Source organism: Perognathus longimembris, chromosome 1 (genome assembly GCF_023159225.1).
Source record: "Perognathus longimembris pacificus isolate PPM17 chromosome 1, ASM2315922v1, whole genome shotgun sequence".
NCBI lineage: Eukaryota > Metazoa > Chordata > Mammalia > Rodentia > Heteromyidae > Perognathus > Perognathus longimembris.
The window spans coordinates 65,011,234-65,028,225 of NC_063161.1; the positions used below are offsets into that span (position 1 = coordinate 65,011,234).

At 41.8% G+C, this 16,992-nt stretch overlaps 1 protein-coding gene across 13 annotated transcripts in view; it reads left to right on the forward strand.

Moving 5' to 3' along the window:
• Ppfibp1 (PPFIA binding protein 1) overlaps positions 1–16,992 on the forward strand; it is a 120,838-nt gene that overhangs the window by 100,978 nt on the left and 2,868 nt on the right. For all 13 annotated transcript variants that reach the window (XM_048366773.1, XM_048366765.1, XM_048366783.1 and 10 more), the window contains 8 exons: positions 1,184–1,334; positions 1,805–1,933; positions 4,724–4,874; positions 7,103–7,214; positions 7,315–7,403; positions 12,887–13,009; positions 14,500–14,625; positions 15,367–15,555. In XM_048366773.1, coding sequence (XP_048222730.1) covers positions 1,184–1,334; positions 1,805–1,933; positions 4,724–4,874; positions 7,103–7,214; positions 7,315–7,403; positions 12,887–13,009; positions 14,500–14,625; positions 15,367–15,555 — 1,070 coding nt within the window. The remainder of the gene's footprint in view (positions 1–1,183; positions 1,335–1,804; positions 1,934–4,723; positions 4,875–7,102; positions 7,215–7,314; positions 7,404–12,886; positions 13,010–14,499; positions 14,626–15,366; positions 15,556–16,992) is intronic.

Consider the following 16,992-nt stretch of genomic DNA (forward strand, 5'->3'; position numbering starts at 1 on the left):
CTGTACATTCTAGAATGAGCACTGGGTACGTAAAAAGGTCTAGCAAGACAATTATTGTCATGTGGTCTTCTCTGTCTTTCTAGAGAATTGTAGATAATGCTTTGAAGCAAACGCTGCTTAGTGTAACCTATAATCATAGCTCTGCTTCATAGAAAAGCCAACTTTTGCAATTTATATTTCTTGCTGAAACACTCTTGTGATTTTATTTTTGTTCATTTACATGTTTGTTTGCACTTTTTGTGTGTGTGCTAGTACTGGAACTTGAACTCAGAGCCTAGGCACTGTCCCTTAGCTTTTTTGCTCAAGTCTGGCACTCTTCCATTTTAGTCACACCTCCACATCAGGCTTTGGTTAATTGGAGTTAAGAGTCTCTCAGATTTGTCTTTCCCAGGCTGGGGGGGCAAACAAGTTTTACTTTATAAAATGAAAATTCAAGCAGCAGTCCTTGTGTTCTGTAGTGTACAATTATTTACTAAAGGAGAGAGAACTAAAGCAAGGATTGAAGTTCAAAGCCAGCCAATGCAGAAAAATGTGGTGACCATTATCTCCACAGAACCAATAAAAAGCCAGAAGTTTGGGGTAGCTCAAGTAGTAGAGTAACAACCTTGAGGGAAAAAGTGAAGGCCTCAGTTCAAGCCCCAGAACTGGCACAAAAACAAAACGATGACAAGCCTGAAGAGCACTGGTGGCTCACACTTGTAATCCTACCTACTCAGGAGGCTAAGAATTGAGGACTGTGGTTCAAAGCCAGCCTGGGCAGGAAAACTCATGAGACTCTCAGTTCTAGTTAACCACCAAAAAAGCTGGAAGTGGAGCTGTGGTTCAAAGTGGTAGAGTGCTAGCCTTGAGCACAAAAGCTTAGGAACAATGTCTGGGCCCCGAGTTTAAGCCTTAGGACCAGCATGCGTGCATGCGTGTGCGCGCACGCACACACACACACACAAAATTTGACAATTCTTTCATAATCTCAAATGGGAGGTTAAGTTAATTAACAAGAGAAAACTCAAGTAGGACATTTATATTCCATTTATCAAATTTACAGGGTACTATCTAACTCACAGATTTATATTATAAACCAACAGAATTCTTAACAGTTGCAAAAGCAAGAAGGTTACTATCTAATCATGTCCATGTCCATTCCATATTTTAAATTTCATCATCTTTTATTCTGTCTTTGGAATAGCTGAAACAGAAAAGGAGGCAGTAGAGCACTTAGATTTGGCTGGTGCGTCTTCTCGGCCCAGAGATTCACAGGGAACCAGCCCCTTCCTGCTGTCGCCACCTTCTCCATATTCCAGGAAGAAATCCCGAGGGATCATGAGACTTTTTGGAAAGTAAGTGCAGTAAGTCTCATATACTACTCAAATGGGAAGAGGAAATGGGCAGATAGGCACCAAATCAGAAAATTTTGTGTTCCTCTTTTGGAGATTCCCTAATTGATTGGGCTTCAAGTCAGTGTTTCAGTTCAAATGTTAAATTTTGTTGTTTTTTTTTTTCTGATACAGAATTAGTGACACATGATTGTGTCTGGAAAGAATAGTCACTAGCCAAGTACTAGTGGCTTATACCTGTAATCCTAGCTACTCAGGAGGCTAAGATCTGAAGATCATGGAGTTCAAACCTCAGGACCAACACACACATACACAAAGAATAGCACTGCCAGACATTTGAATATAGATATTATATCTGACATAAAAAGAGAAATAATTGAAATGTACCCACCAGTTAAAAATATTTTGATTAACTGTGAAGTCTAAAGTGTCTGTAACGTCTAAAGTGGCTCCATTTGTTATGTCTTCTTCAGACTTAAGAGAAGCCAATCAACTACCTTCAACCCAGATGACATGTCTGAGCCTGAGTTCAAAAGAGGAGGGACCCGGGCGACTGCAGGCCCCCGACTTGGGTGGTCTCGAGATTTGGGACAGTCCAACAGGTAAGAACAGCTGGGTGAGTGGAGTTTAGTATCTTTTGTTCATTTGTTTGTTTGATTGCTTGGTTGATTGTACAAATACTTGAACTCAGTGCTTGAACCCAAAGCCTATGCTCCCCCTTGGATTTATTGTTCAAAGCTGACATTCTGTTACTTGAGCCATACCTCCATGTCTTGCTTTTTGCTAGGTATTTGGAGGTGAGTCTCACTAGATTTTTCTGAGTAGCTGGGGTTACAGGCGTGAGCCACTAGCACCTGGCTTGGACTTGGTGTCTGAACACAGTGTCAAGGTCTTACAGACTACTGTTAGTGTTGGTCTTGTAGCTAGGTTAACTACTGGGTGCTGGTGAGTTCAAGTTCTAGTTCCAGCACAAAAAGAAAAAAAAAGTACATTTCTGGCTCAGTAGTGGATCTCTTCCCTAACCTGCATGAGATAGCATCTCCAGCAATGGAAACAACAGTAAAAGTAAAAGCACATTGCTTAGATTTCATTTCTCTCCTTTATCCCTTTCTACCAGCCATGTAGGCAGCCTTAACCAATAGCTATACCACAATCTTCTTGTCATAATGCTGATAGTTACTGCCTAACCACAAAAGGTTATTCTGAAGACTAACAGAGTTAATATGTGCTAAGTGAAATTTGGTCACCTTTAAGGCATTGAAGGGAAGGATATGCAACTAATTAACTGGTCTGGGATGTGGTTCGAGATTGTCCTGGGAATGCTCATCTTGGATATGGTTCGAGATTGTCCCAAGACAGCTCATCATGGGCGTATGCCTAGTCATTCCTGGAGTGGCCACTTCTTACATACATAAGTTCACTAATGAAGGCAAGGAAAAAAGGATGACCTGTATTCCTTATCACTGGTCTATGATGGAAAAAGATAGATGTGTCTCTGGATTCAACCATTACTATGTATCCAAGGGCTTGGAGAACATTGATTAAGGAAGCAGTTTCCTGACAATGCAAAAATGACTCAGTCATCAGCTCTTGCTAAAAGGCTATGCATTATACTATGTAATGTTTAACAAAAATAAAGAAATATCAGAAGCATTTCTTGTTTTTAATTATAATTTTATTGTTGTTATTAAGGTGTTGTACAGAGGGTTATATTTCCATAGATCAGGTAATTAGTACTATGCTTCTTGGACAATGTTGCCCCTTCTTTCACTTTCCCCCAGTTTCCCCTTCCCATCCCTGCCCACAAAGTGCATAGTTCATGTTTTACATGGTGTATGTTGAAAACCATGACTGCATTTATCAGAAGCATTTCTTTTGGGGAAAAAAATGATTTTACTGTCATTATAAAGGTGATATACAGAAGGGTTACAGTTATATGAGTCAGGTAATGAGTACATTTCTTTTTGGACAACCCCTTCCCTCAGTCTCTCCCAGTTTTTCCTTTCTATCCCCAATCACAAATTGTATAGTTCATTTTTAACATAGTGTTTATTGAGCATTACTGCTATAGTTGTTTACCCTTTGTCCCTCCATTTCTGTGCCCCCTCTTATGCTCCCAAAAAGAGATAACAAATACAACAAAAAGAAAATAAAAGAAAAATAGCAATGAAGAAAAAAAAATATGTGCTAAGTATATGGCAAATAATAACCATTGCCTAAACATTAGAGGTTGAGTCTTTGAAAGCATATAGAGGTATGGTATCAGAATTCTTAGACCTATAAAGAGTAGACAATGTTTTATCTACTAAGACCATACCTTTGGTACATCCTATCAGTGTGTAGAGCTAGTTTGGAACAAACTGCCCTGAGGAAATGTGCAGTGCACTGAGGGAGGAGTTTGTACACAGAAATTACAAGGCACTCATGACCAGTCTTTTAAGATAATGAGTAGACTAGAAACCTTTTAAACACAGGTCCTGCAAACACAGGTCCTCCCACACTGGTAGGCCCTATTTACAGGCTCTGTAAGGAGGGAGCTTTGTGGCCTTCTTCAAACACCAAATAGTCTTATTTGCTCTATGTTGCCTTTAAATATATTAAAGACTTCTTTGTAGTATTTAAAAAGTAAAATTCTGGGAGCTTGTGGGTCATGATTGTAATCCCAGATACTCAGGAGACTGAGACTTGAGGACCCAATTTGAAGCCAGTGGGGGCAGAAGTATCTGTGAGACTCTTAAGTTAACCAGCAAAAATCCAGAAGCAGAGGTATGGGTCAAGTGGTAGAATGACAGCCTTGAGTGAAAAGGTGAAGAGAAAGTTCAAGGCCCTAAGTTCAAGCCCCAGTACTGGCATGTATACACACACACACGCACACGCACACGCACACGCACGCACGCGCACGCGCCTTTATGTTCATCTTCACACTTTTTTCAAACAGTTGACTAAGTAAAATGAAAGTAGGTATTTTGTTTTGATTTGAGGTGAAGGTGTCTTGTCTTCTTATCTTGTACTGGCTAGAGAGAAACCACAGTTCTGCCAAAGTTAGTTCAAATTAGATGAGTTTTTATTTTTTCAATAACACTTCAGTATTACCTGTTTGAGAGGGTAATCTTCAAACAACAGGGTTTCAGGATAATAACTTACAATGGTTCAACTTGGTGTTCTTCTGTAGAATATATTCTTTTATTGGGTATGGGGGTGGGTATTGGCTTCTGAGGCTTGAACTCAGGGCCTTGCACTTTCTTTTGGTCTTTATGCTCAAGTCTGGCACTCTACCATTTGGGCCACAGTTCTACTTCTAGCTGTTTTTGCTAGTGAATGAGGGATAACAGCTGTTCCAACTACATGGTTGGAACTGAATTCTTTCTCACACAGTTGTTGTTTCCCTATAGTAACTTGGATATGCCATTTGCCAAGTGGACCAAAGAACAAGTTTGTAACTGGCTGGTAGAACAAGGCCTGGGGTCTTATCTGAATCCTGGCAAGCACTGGATCACATCTGGCCAAACCCTTCTGCAGGCTTCCCCGCAGGATCTGGAGAAGGTAATCTTAAGAGAAGGCGAATACAAATGTAGGATTGTTTCATGCCCTAGAGAAGGGGATGTGTAGAGCCAAGATGACGACTCCTGATAAAGTTTAGGTTCAAGCTCCAAGACCAGAAGAAACCAAAAAAGTTTTGGTTTTCAAGTATTTCATGATTGTTTATTTCATCTCATAAACTTAAAAGGAAGGGCTTCACTGGGCACTGGTGGCTCACATCTGTAATCCTAGCTACTCAGGAGGCTGAGAGCTGAGGATCAAGGTTCAAAACCAGCCTGGGAAACAAGGTTCAAGAGACTCTTATCTCCAATTAAGGAATAGAAAACTAGAGATGGAGCTATGGCTCAAAGTGGTAGAACACTAGCCTGAGCAAAAGAGCTCAGGGATAGTGCCCAGGTCTTGAGTTCAAGCCCTATAACCAAAAACAATGCGGGGGGGAAGGGCAGTCTTGCTGATTTCCCCCCCCCCCCGGGACCCATGCTTTCAGCCACAATTTTTTTTTTTTTTTTTTTTTTTTTTTTGCCAGTCCTGGGCCCTGGACTCAGGGCCTGAGCACTGTCCCTGGCTTCTTCCCGCTCAAGGCTAGCACTCCGCCACTTGAGCCACAGCGCCGCTTCTGGCCGTTTTCTGTATATGTGGTGCTGGGGAATCGAACCTAGGGCCTCGTGTATCCGAGGCAGGCACTCTTGCCACTAGGCTATATCCCCAGCCCTTTTTTTTTTTTTTTCTTGGTGCTAATACTGGGTCTTGAACTCAGGCCCTGGGTGCTGTCCCATAGCTTTTCTTTTTTTTTTTTTTTTTTTTTTGCCAGTCCTGGGGCTTGGACTCAGGGCCTGAGCACTGTCCCTGGCTTCTTTTTGCTCAAGGCTAGCACTCTGCCACTTGAGCCACAGCGCCACTTCTGGCCATTTTCTGTATATGTGGTGCTGGGGAATCGAACCCAGGGCCTCATGTATATGAGGCAGGCACTCTTGCCACTAGGCCATATCCCCAGCCCTGTCCCATAGCTTTTCTACTCAAGGCTAATGCTCTACCACTTGAGCCACAGCTTCACTTGTGGCTTTTTGCTGGTTCATTAGAGATAAGTCTTTTGGATTTGTCTGCCCTTGCTAGCTTTGAAACACTGTCCTCAGGTTTCAGCCTTCTGAGCAGCTAGGATTATAGATGTAAGCCCCAGCACCTATCTTTGTCTTTATAATTCCTTTTAATTTTTGTAATTAAATGTTTCTTGATGGACCTTTAAGCCATAAATGTGGTTTGTATAATAATATATCTGTGATAATCTTAGGCTCACATGTCTCAAAACCTTTGGGTCACTGACTTTATTATCTATGTGCCATGTGTAATTCAGTTACACTTTGCAAAAGGAAAACAAGTCTTATATGCTGGGCACTGGTGAATCACACCTGTAATCCTAGTTACTCAAGAGGCTGAGATCTGAGGATCGAAGTTTGAAGCCAGCCCTAGGCAGGAAAGGCTGTTAGACTCTTATCTCCAACAAACTACTCAGAAATACTGGAAGTGGCGCTTGGCTCAAGTGGTAGAGTATTAGCCTTTAGCAAAAGAAGCTAAGTGACAGCTCCTGGGCCCTAAGTTCAGGCCCCATGACCAGCACACACGTGTGCATGTGTGCAACACACACACACACACAAAATGCCTCCTACATTTTGTGTCCCAAGTATGCAATACTTAGTTCTGGATAAGAGTAACATTTTTATTGCGTCAGCAGGGAATTTCTAACACACACTTATTGTGGTGGTGTTGACTCTTGAGGGTCCTCTTACTCAGCAACCTTTTACCAGCCTTGCTTGGTTAATATTCTTATATCTTAATATAGTACAGAATGTGATCTTGTATGTGTGTGTGTGTGTGTGTTTGTGTGTGTGCATGCCAATACTAGTGCTTGAACTCAGGACCTTTAACTCTCGCTTGGCTTTTTCCATGCAAGGCTGGTGCTCTATCACTTGACTCATACCTTCATTTCTGGCTTTTTGTCGGTTCATTGGAGGTAAGAGTTCCACGGACTTTTTTTTCTGCCATGGTTGGCTTAGACCCTGTGTCCTCATATCTCAGCTTCCTGATTAGTGACGGTTAAAGATGTGAGCTACTAATCCTCAGCGTCAGAATTTGTCTTTAATGATGCTTCATCTAGGGGGATCACATCTTTTGTCAGTGAACCCAGTGTATATGAACAAGAATAAAATTATTGGTCTTTCTGCTGATGGTTTCAGGAACTTGGAATTAAGCATTCACTTCATAGGAAGAAACTGCAACTGGCTTTGCAAGCCCTAGGTTCTGAAGAAGAAACAAACCATGGAAAGCTGGATTTCAACTGGGTTACTAGTAAGAGGTTTTTATGCTTACAAGTATAATAAATATTGCTCCTTTTTTTTTCTTTTCAGTCACCAAAACAAGTGTTCTGTGGCACTGATTTGTCTTTCAGGATGGCTCGATGATATTGGCCTTCCCCAGTACAAGACCCAGTTTGATGAAGGACGTGTGGACGGCCGGATGCTACATTACATGACTGTTGTGAGTTTCTGTTGGGATCTGGAGGAATAATACTTTCCTTTCTGAGAAGAATTTAAATAGGGTAATCACCTCCAGAGTTGGTGGCTCACTATAATCCTAGCTACTCAGGAAGCTAAGATCTGAGAACCATGGTTCATAGCCAGCCTGGACAGACAAGTCCAAAAGACTCTTAATATTCAATGAACTACCAAAAAAATGCAAGTGGAGCCATGGCTTAAGTATTAGAGTGCTAGCCTTGAGAGAAAAAGCTAGGAAACAGCACCCAGGCCTGAGTTCAAGCCCAAGTACTGGCACAAAAAATAGAAATAATCATAATTACAATATGTAAAGAGTAAGGGGAGAATATTTTCCTGTTAAGCCCACCTCAGATGGCTTGGAATTGCAACAGCTTTTGGATAACTGGAAACTTCGATTTAAGTTATACGAAACCCAATTTGAACTAAGCTATCCCAATTATTTTTATGTATAATCAACAAGATAAATATTGGAGAGAACATTCTCACAAGTGGGTTTTATGGAATGTGAATAATATCTCATAAAGATAGTTGCTTTTTCCTTAGGAGTTGCTGGAGGCTGAACGCAGGACCTCACACAGGCTACTCTACTACTTCAGTCCTGTCTGTAGACCTTTTTGATTTGTATTTTATTTTTGAGACAATGTCACACTGCTACCTTTGCCAAGGCTGGCTTCAAACTCACAAACTTCCTGCTGCTTTTTTTTTTCCTGCCGGTCCTGGGACTTGAACTCAGGGACTGGGCACTGTACCTACACATTTTTGCTCAAGGCCAGTGTTCTATCACTTTAGCCACAGCTCGACTTTTCAGTTTTTTTGGTGCTTGATTGGAAATCAGAGACTTGTGGCCTTTCCCGCCTTGACTGGCTTCGTACTATGATCCTCAGATCTCAGCCTCGTGAGTATCTGGGATTACAGGTGTGAGCCATCAATACTCAGCGGGCTGGGGATATAGCCTAGTGGCAAGAGTGCCTGCCTCAGATACACGAGGCTCTAGGTTCGATTCCCCAGCACCACATATACAGAAAACGGCCAGAAGTGGCGCTGTGGCTCAAGTGGCAGAGTGCTAGCCTTGAGCAAAAAGAAGCCAGGGACAGTGCTCAGGCCCTGAGTCCAAGGCCCAGGACTGGCCAAAAAAAAAAAAAAAAAAATACTCAGCCACCTCTGCCTCTTTAAGTAGCTGAAATTTAAAGTGTTAAACACCTTTCCTGGCTTCATTAAGATCTTTCAAAGACAGAATGTGGAGTTTTAAAACTCTTCTGGGGGCTGGGGATATAGCCTAGTGGCAAGAGTGCCTGCCTCGGATACACGAGGCCCTAGGTTCGATTCCCCAGCACCACATATACAGAAAACGGCCAGAAGTGGCGCTGTGGCTCAAGTGGCAGAGTGCTAGCCTTGAGAGGGAAGAAGCCAGGGACAGTGCTCAGGCCCTGAGTCCAAGGCCCAGGACTGGCAAAAAAAAAAAACTCTTCTGGGTTTCTGAATTAAGTGTAGAAGGGGCTACCTTTTTGACTTGGAGACTTTTCTTCTCCTTTCACTTCCTGGAAAACTCACAGAAACACTTCCCATCTTAGCCCTGTTGTAGCAGGCAGAAGTTACTAGGTGAAAGTTGTTGCACAGTATGGATGGCTCACACCTCTAATCCCAGCTCCTCGGGAAGCTGAGATATGAGGATTGTGATTCAAAGCCAGTTCAGGCAAAATATCTGAGGGACTCTAATTAACCAGCAAAAATCTGGAAGTGGAGATATAGCTCAACTGTTATGTTGCCAGCCTTGAGCGAAAAAGCTAACTAACTAGATGGATAAATGAATAGTTGGATAGATTTGTTTTTTTTTTCTATTATCATTGAACCAAAGCAAGAGCTTTGGCAGTAATATGGTGTGAGCTTGTATGAATAATAGTGTTTATAGTATGTTACCTATTAACTTCTATTAGTACGCAATTCCAAAAAAAGCCTTTGAGTTCGTTCTATTATTCTTTTTTAATCTATAAGTAGTTGTATGTGGCATTTTCTCAGTTTATGAGCACAATGCATTTTAGTCAGTGCCACTTCTTCCATTTTTTTCCTCCATCTCTCCCAACCCACCCATCCCCTCAAGTTCCCTGGTTCTGGTTTCACATATGGACATTCAGTATTATGATTATATTCACCATCATCTTTTCCATTTGCAGGGGAATGGAGAGACCTGGAAAAATTGTGTTAAATGGAGTAACTCAGGCTCAGAGAGACAAAGGACACATGTTTTATCACATATGTGAAAGTTAATCTGAATTATAAACATACATGAAAACAACTATGGGGCCATATGTGTCTATACACAAACACTTGACTGAAGGAAGGCATATTACGGGAGGAGTCCAGTGGTGGAGTCCTCTGAACTACTCACTGTTTAACAAATGAATACAAGGGAGCTGAAACAGGTTTTGTTGGAGGGTAGGGTAGGAAATGCTATTATTCTTTAATAGGAAACAAAGGAGTCTAGACACTGGATGATAGGAAGCCATAAAAGGCCTGACTATAGGCTGGTTAGAATCCATCAGTAACAGTTAAGCTACAAATTTAAGTGTGAGTCTGTTCTTGTAGAAATGGAACAGATTGAGCTTAAAATCATAAGGAGCATATGCATAGCTTTCAAGGCGTAAAGTAATGATAAATTGCCTTAGAAATTTTTGCCCTTTAAGTTCTAAATCACAAAGCTTTTTTCTGTGACTGGTACTAGGGCAGAACTCAGGGCCTCACAAGATCTTGCTTGCCTTTTTTGGCTGTAAGCTAGCACTCTTATCACTTGAGCCACAGCTCCACTTCTGGCTTTTTGCTGGTTCACTAGAGATAAGAGTCTCACAGACTTTCTTGCCCAGACTCGCTTTAAACCATGATCCTCAAATTTCAGCCTCCCAAGTAGCCAAGATTACAAGCACATGAACTACTAGTGCATGGCCCCTAAAACATCTTGCTTTAATGAGTTGTCCTAGATTGTATTGTGGACAACAACAAGGAAAGGTCTTACAAGAAGCCTGATCCAAAATATGAAGTGTATATCTCAGTAGCTTACTTAACTGTATGTGTGCGCGTGTGTGCGCCCACGTGCACACATGTGTAACTCATCCTGGGGCTTGAACTCGGGGCCTGAATGCTGTCTTTTAGCCTTATTACTCAAGGCTCTCTACCACTTGAGCTGCAGCTCTACTTTCAGCTTTTTTGCTGTTTTTGGAGATTAGAATCTCATGGACTTTGCTGCCTGGGCTGACTTCAAAACACAATCTTCAGATCTCAGCTTCCTGAGTAGCTAGGGTTACAGGTGTGAGCTGCTGGCACCCGGAATGTATTTTATTGTCTCTATTAAATTTCCCAGTTATAAAAAAAAGATATCACAGTTTTATAAGATGTTAATACTAGGGAAAGTTGGGTAAAAAGCATACAGAACTTTTCTACTACAGTATTGTGCAATTTTAAGTCTCAAATTATTTGAAAATAGTTTTTTAAAAAATACAGAAGCAATACCTGGGTGCTAGTGGCTCACGCTTGTAATAGTAGCTACTCAGGAGGCTGTGATCTAAGGATCCAGGTTCAAAACTAGCAGGCAGATAAATCTGACAGACTCTTATCTCCATTTAACCAGCAAAAACCCAGAAGTGAAGCTGTGGCTCAAGGGGGCAAGCCTTGAATGAAACATCAAGTGAGAGCATAGGGCTCTGAGTTCAAGCCCCAGTACACACGTGTGCATGCGCACACACACACACACACACACACACACACACACACACGAATAAAAATAATTTATTGTAAGATCTTAGTTTTAAGAAATAATTTAGAGAAAATTCAGGAAATTATGTTTTGCTTATTTTGTAACCTTAAGGATATAACATACTAACTTTTTTAATCTGAGAAATATTTTATATTAAATTAATTTTCTCCTCCACTTCCTCTATCTCACTTTCATAAGAATTGTGTTATCAGTAAGGTGTGCCTAAAGTAAGTGTTCTCTATTTTCGGGGTGTGTTTGGAAGTAGAGTGGTTCTTTTTTTTTTTTTTTTTTTTTTTTTGGCCAGTCCTGGGGCTTGAATTCAGAGCCTTGGCACTGTCCCTGTATTCAAGGCTAGCACTTTACCACTTGAGCCACAGTGCCATGTCTGGCCTTTTCTGTTTATGTAGTACTGAGGAATCGAACCAAGGGCTTCATGCGTGCTAGGCAAGCACTCTACCACTAAGCCACATTCCCAGCCCAGTGACTGGTTCTTATATTGACAGTGTGTGTGCCAAATTACCAGCTACTGAATGGTTGTTTCAGTGTGCCTGTCATGTTACAGACATCAATGTTGAAGGCATTGGGGCTGGGGATATGGCCTAATGGTAAAGTGTTTGCCTCGTATACATGAAGCCCAGGGTTCGATTCCTCAGCACCACATAAACAGAAGCCAGAAGTGGTGCAGTGGCTCAAGAGGCAGAGTGCTAGCCTTGAGCAACTAGAAGACAGGGACAGTGTTCAGGCCCTGAGTTCAAGCCCGAGGACTGGCCAAAAAATAAAAAATTAAAAAATGTTGAAGGCATTGACTGCTGACATGATATAGATAGATAGATAGATAGATAGATAGATATACACATATATGTATATAATTCCTTTTTTCCTCCCTTCTTTACTTTCTTTTGTGTCAGTACTAATGCTTAAACTCAGAGCCTTGCACTCTTGTTTAGCTTTTTTTGCTCATGGCAAAAAGTAGGAGCATTATGCTCTACTTGAGCCATAGCTCTTCTTTCAGCTTTTTGCTGGTTAACTGCAGATAAGAATCTCATAGACACTCCTGCCAATTCTGGCTTTGAATTTCAACCCTTAGATCTCAGCCTCCTGAGTAGATAGGATTACAGGTGTAGCCATTAGCACCTGGTCACAGATTATATGCTGTTGTGACCCAGTAAGTACTTTTCAATAGAATTTTAGGGCACTAAGATTCTGTTCTCCAGTCAGAGCCTCAGGTACAGAAGGAAAGAGCTGACAGTCATCATCATTGCGGCGAACAACATTAAAATTGGGGTCACACAAGGGATTTTGTTCATAATAGGAAAAGGAGTTGTCATTAAATAATACCTTTTAAATCACTGAGAAGTTCTTGAGGGTCTCTTGACTTGTCTGGTTTTATTTGGCCAGTACTGGGGTTTGAACTCATTGCCTAACTCTTGCCTAACTATTTTGCTCAGCTGGGGCTCTAGCACTTGAACAACACCACCAGCCTAGCTTTTTGCTGGTTAATTGGAAATAGTCTCATGGACTTTTCTGCCAGGTTAGCTTTGAACTTCAGTCCTCAGATGTCAGCTTCCTGAATAGCTAGGATTATAAGCATGAGCCACTGATGCCCTTTGAGAGGCATATGTTTTTAATGGTTGTTCATTCCAGTTTTCTGTAATTTCCCTAGGAAGATCTTTCTGGCATGGGCCAGTCCAATGAGCATTTCCTTCCGACCTCTTTTGCAGGATGACTTACTGTCTTTGAAAGTTGTGAGTGTCCTGCACCATCTCAGTATCAAGCGGGCAATCCAGGTCTTGAGGATCAATAACTTTGAGCCAAACTGTCTCCGGAGGCGGCCTTCTGATGAGGTAGTATGTCTGATAGGTGTTCATGCTTATGTGTGTGCACACATGACTTTGAGATCTGCAAGAGTGAGGCCTATTTCCTGTTGGGTTTTGCCATCAAAATCTCAGTTCCCATGCCCGTTTACTACTTGGTTTTGTTGTCCTGTGTCCTTTTGTTTCTTTCCCAGGATAGGTCTGCTTGTAACTGAAAACAACTAAAATGGTCTATATTCCTGCTACTTCATTTTCATGGGAGTATTTTTCTTGCCTCCTTACTTTTTTCAGTTGAATATCACTATCAAGACTTGGCTTTTCTTCTTCATACAAGTGTATAAAAAAGCATAAGGATGGACCACAGAGATGGAAAAGGCAGACAGAAGTTGCTCAAGTGGTAGAGTGCCCACTTTGATCAGAAAAGACAAGTGAAAGTACAAGGCTCTGAGTCTAGCACACACTAGATAAAAGGAAGGAAGCCAATGACTTATACTCAGGAGGCTGAGATCTGAGGATCATGGCTTGAAGTTCCTCAGGAGGCCATAACCTGAGGATTGCATTTCAAGTCTAGCCCAGGCAATAAAGTCCATGAGACTCCTGACTTTAATTAACCACCAAAAGCCAGAAGTGAAACTGTGACTCAAATGATAAAGTTCTAGCCTTGAGCACCAAAGCTCAGAGACAGGGCTCAAGCTTTGAGTTCAAGACCCCAGATTGGAACAACAACAACAACAACAACAACAAAAAGGCAGGGGAGCTTAAGATTTGAGTTAAATTCTGTCAAAGAGAACTCAGGGTGAGGATGGAAGGGGAAACTAAGAGAACATGAGGGAAGGGGTGACATTGTCCAAAAAGAAATGTACTCATTCCCTGAGTTATGTAACTGTAACCCCTTTGTACCTCATTTCTTTTTTTAACCAGTCCTGGGATTTGGACTCAGGGCCTGCACACTGTCCCTGGCCTCTTTGCTCAAGGCCACTCTACCACTTGAGCCACAGTGTCACTTCTGGCTTTTTCTACATATGTGGTGCTGAGGAATGGAGCTTCATGCATGCTAGTTAAGCACTCTACCACTAGGCCATATTCTCAGCCCTGTACATCACTTTCATAATAACATTTTTTTTAAAAAGAGAGAGAGAGAAGTAAGGCTGGGTGGTAGTGGTTCATGCATGTAAATTCTAGCTACTTAGGAGGCTAAGATCTGAGGCTCAAAGCCACCTAGACAGGAAAGTCTCAGACTCTTATCTCTAATTATCCACCAGAAATCTAGCTGGAAGTGGCGCTGTGGCTCCAAATGGTAGAGTGCTAGCCTTAAGTGAATAAGCTCAGGTATAGCTCCCAGGCCCTGAGTTAATAAGCCCCACGACCTACCTCCCCCTCTCCCCCCAAAAAAGAATTTTAATTAGAACTTTAATTCTATCCCAGCAAACATTTCATGGGCTATTCAGTGATGGTGTTCCAGGCCTCTTAGAGCACATGCACATGGCTAATACTGAAGCTGGTGGTATCTATTGTTACAGAATAGCATCTCCCCTCTGGAAGTGCAGCAGTGGACTAATCACCGAGTGATGGAATGGCTGCGTTCTGTGGACTTGGCAGAGTACGCCCCCAACCTCAGGGGCAGTGGTGTGCATGGCGGTCTCATGGTAATCTCATTTCCTTGTAAATTTACCCCCTTACTTTGTTTCCTGTAGCCTAACACATTAGGATATTACAAGTTGGGGATTCCTAATCTGAAATCTGAACAGTTTCTAAATCTGGAAATCTTGCCAGGTGCTGTAGTTCATGCCTATAATCATAGCCTACTCAGGAAGCTGAGATCTGAAGATCATAGTTTGAAGCCAGCCTGAGCAGGAAGGTCCATGATACTCTTATCTCTAACTTCAAAAAGATGGAAATAGAAGTGTGGCTCAAGTGATAGGGCCCCAGCTTTGAGCGTAAAAGACAAGAACACAAGGTCCTGAGTTTGATCTCCAGTATTCCCCTCTCAAATTCAAAAAAGGAAAGGAAGCAAAAACCAAAATTCATTGTACTTTAATGTTGCACTGTAAGGGGTACTCATTCTTTATTCCATTTGCCTGTCATAATCCTTAATTCACGTTTCCAAATCTTCTGCATTATTTCTAGTGACTTTTGCTTTCAGAGTATTTTTTATTTCTACTGTAGAAATAAAATTCTAGATCACATTCAAGCATAAATTAAAGATAAAAGCCTTACCTGCTGGGTGCTGGTTGGTGGCTCACACCTATAATCCTAGCTACTCAGGAGGCTGAGATCTGAAGAGCCGGGTCTGAAGCCAGATGGAGCAGGAAAGTCTATGAGATTCTAGTGAAATGCAAATGTACATAATCTAGGACAGCTTTTAACAATGTTTATTTTTCTCACAGGTTCTTGAACCCCGCTTCAATGTGGAAACTATGGCTCAGTTACTGAACATCCCTCCCAATAAGACCTTGTTGCGCAGACATCTAGCCACTCACTTCAACCTCCTAATTGGCTCAGAGGCTCAGCACCAGAAGCGAGACGCCATGGAGTTGCCAGATTACGTACTTTTGACCGCCACCGCCAAAGTGAAGGTTGATTCAGACTTGTCCCTTGTAATAGTTGTGGGACATTTGCAAAGGCTAAGTTGAGATATATATATATATATATATATATATATATATATATATATATATATATATATATATCTGTCTTTAAAAATAATTGCAAGGGCTGGGAATATGGCTTATTGATAGAGTGCTCGCCTTGCATACATGAAGCCCTGGGTTCGATTCCTCAACACCACATAAACAGAAAAGGCTGGAAGTAGAGCTTAGACTCAAGTGATAGAGTCTTAGCCTTGAGCAAAAACAAAAAAAAAGGAAGCCAGGGACAGTGCTTAGGCTCTGAGTCCAACCCCCAGGACTGGCAAAAAAAAAAATTTTTTTTAAGTAGAAATAATTAAGAGAGAACCCAACACTGGTGGCTCAAGCCTTTAAGCCCAGCTTCTGAGGAATCTGAGATCTGAGGATCAAGATTAGCAGCCAACCCAAGCAGTCAAATCCAAGTGACCCTTATCTTCAGTTGACCAGCAAAAAAGCCAGAGTGAAGCTGTGGCTCAAATAGTAGAGTGCCAGCCTTGAGCAAAAAAGCCAAGTGAAACTGCAAGGCTCTGAGTTTAAGCTCCAATACCAGCACACAAAAAAAAAAAGAAAAGAAATTTTCTCTCCCAAGAGTGGGATTCTTTTACCAGTCACTAAGTCTGTTATGGAAGTAGAATGGGCAAGTAAAATAGTTACAGCCTTACTCAAAGTGAGCAAGAACCATGTTCTTCTGCTGGTGTTATATAGAAAAGCTTGCTGTGTTTTAAGTCCTGTTGAAGGGACTTGGTGTATTTCACTTATTCTGCTAGTGAGAGTGGATAAATAGAATACAATTCATTTTCTGTAAGAGGGCAGAGTGAGGAATTGCCATTTTGTAGGGGTTTTCTAGATGGACAGGACCTGGTCCATTTGCTGATCCAGTGGACCAAAGTAAAATTCTGCAGGACAGTTTGTATGGTACCCCAAGTAGTCTGGAGCCATCATTGCTTCTCTCTGCTAGAGTTTTCATCTGAGAGGGAAGAATGAGGGGAAGAAAGGAGAACTGTTACATAGATAAAGATGGAAAATGATAGACATACATGGCAGGCAGCATGTAGTACATCATGCTTCTTTTTGTTCCCATAATGCCTTAGGCTGTCACTCAAATACTTCTTCCTATGGTACTTCAGGCTCTTGCTCATAATGGCCTTCCTTCTTTCCTTCCTTCTTTCCTTCCTTCCTTCCTTCCTCCCTGCCTCTGAGCCTCCCTCCCTCCCTTTCTTTGCTGGTCCCTGGCTTAACCTCTGGGCCTAGGCATTGTCCCTGAGCTCTTTTGCTCAAGGCCAGCACTCTACCACTTGAGCTACAGCACCACTTCCATCTTTTTCTGAGTAGTTTATTGGAGATAAGACTCTCATGGGCTTTCCTACCCTGGTTGGCTTCAAACTG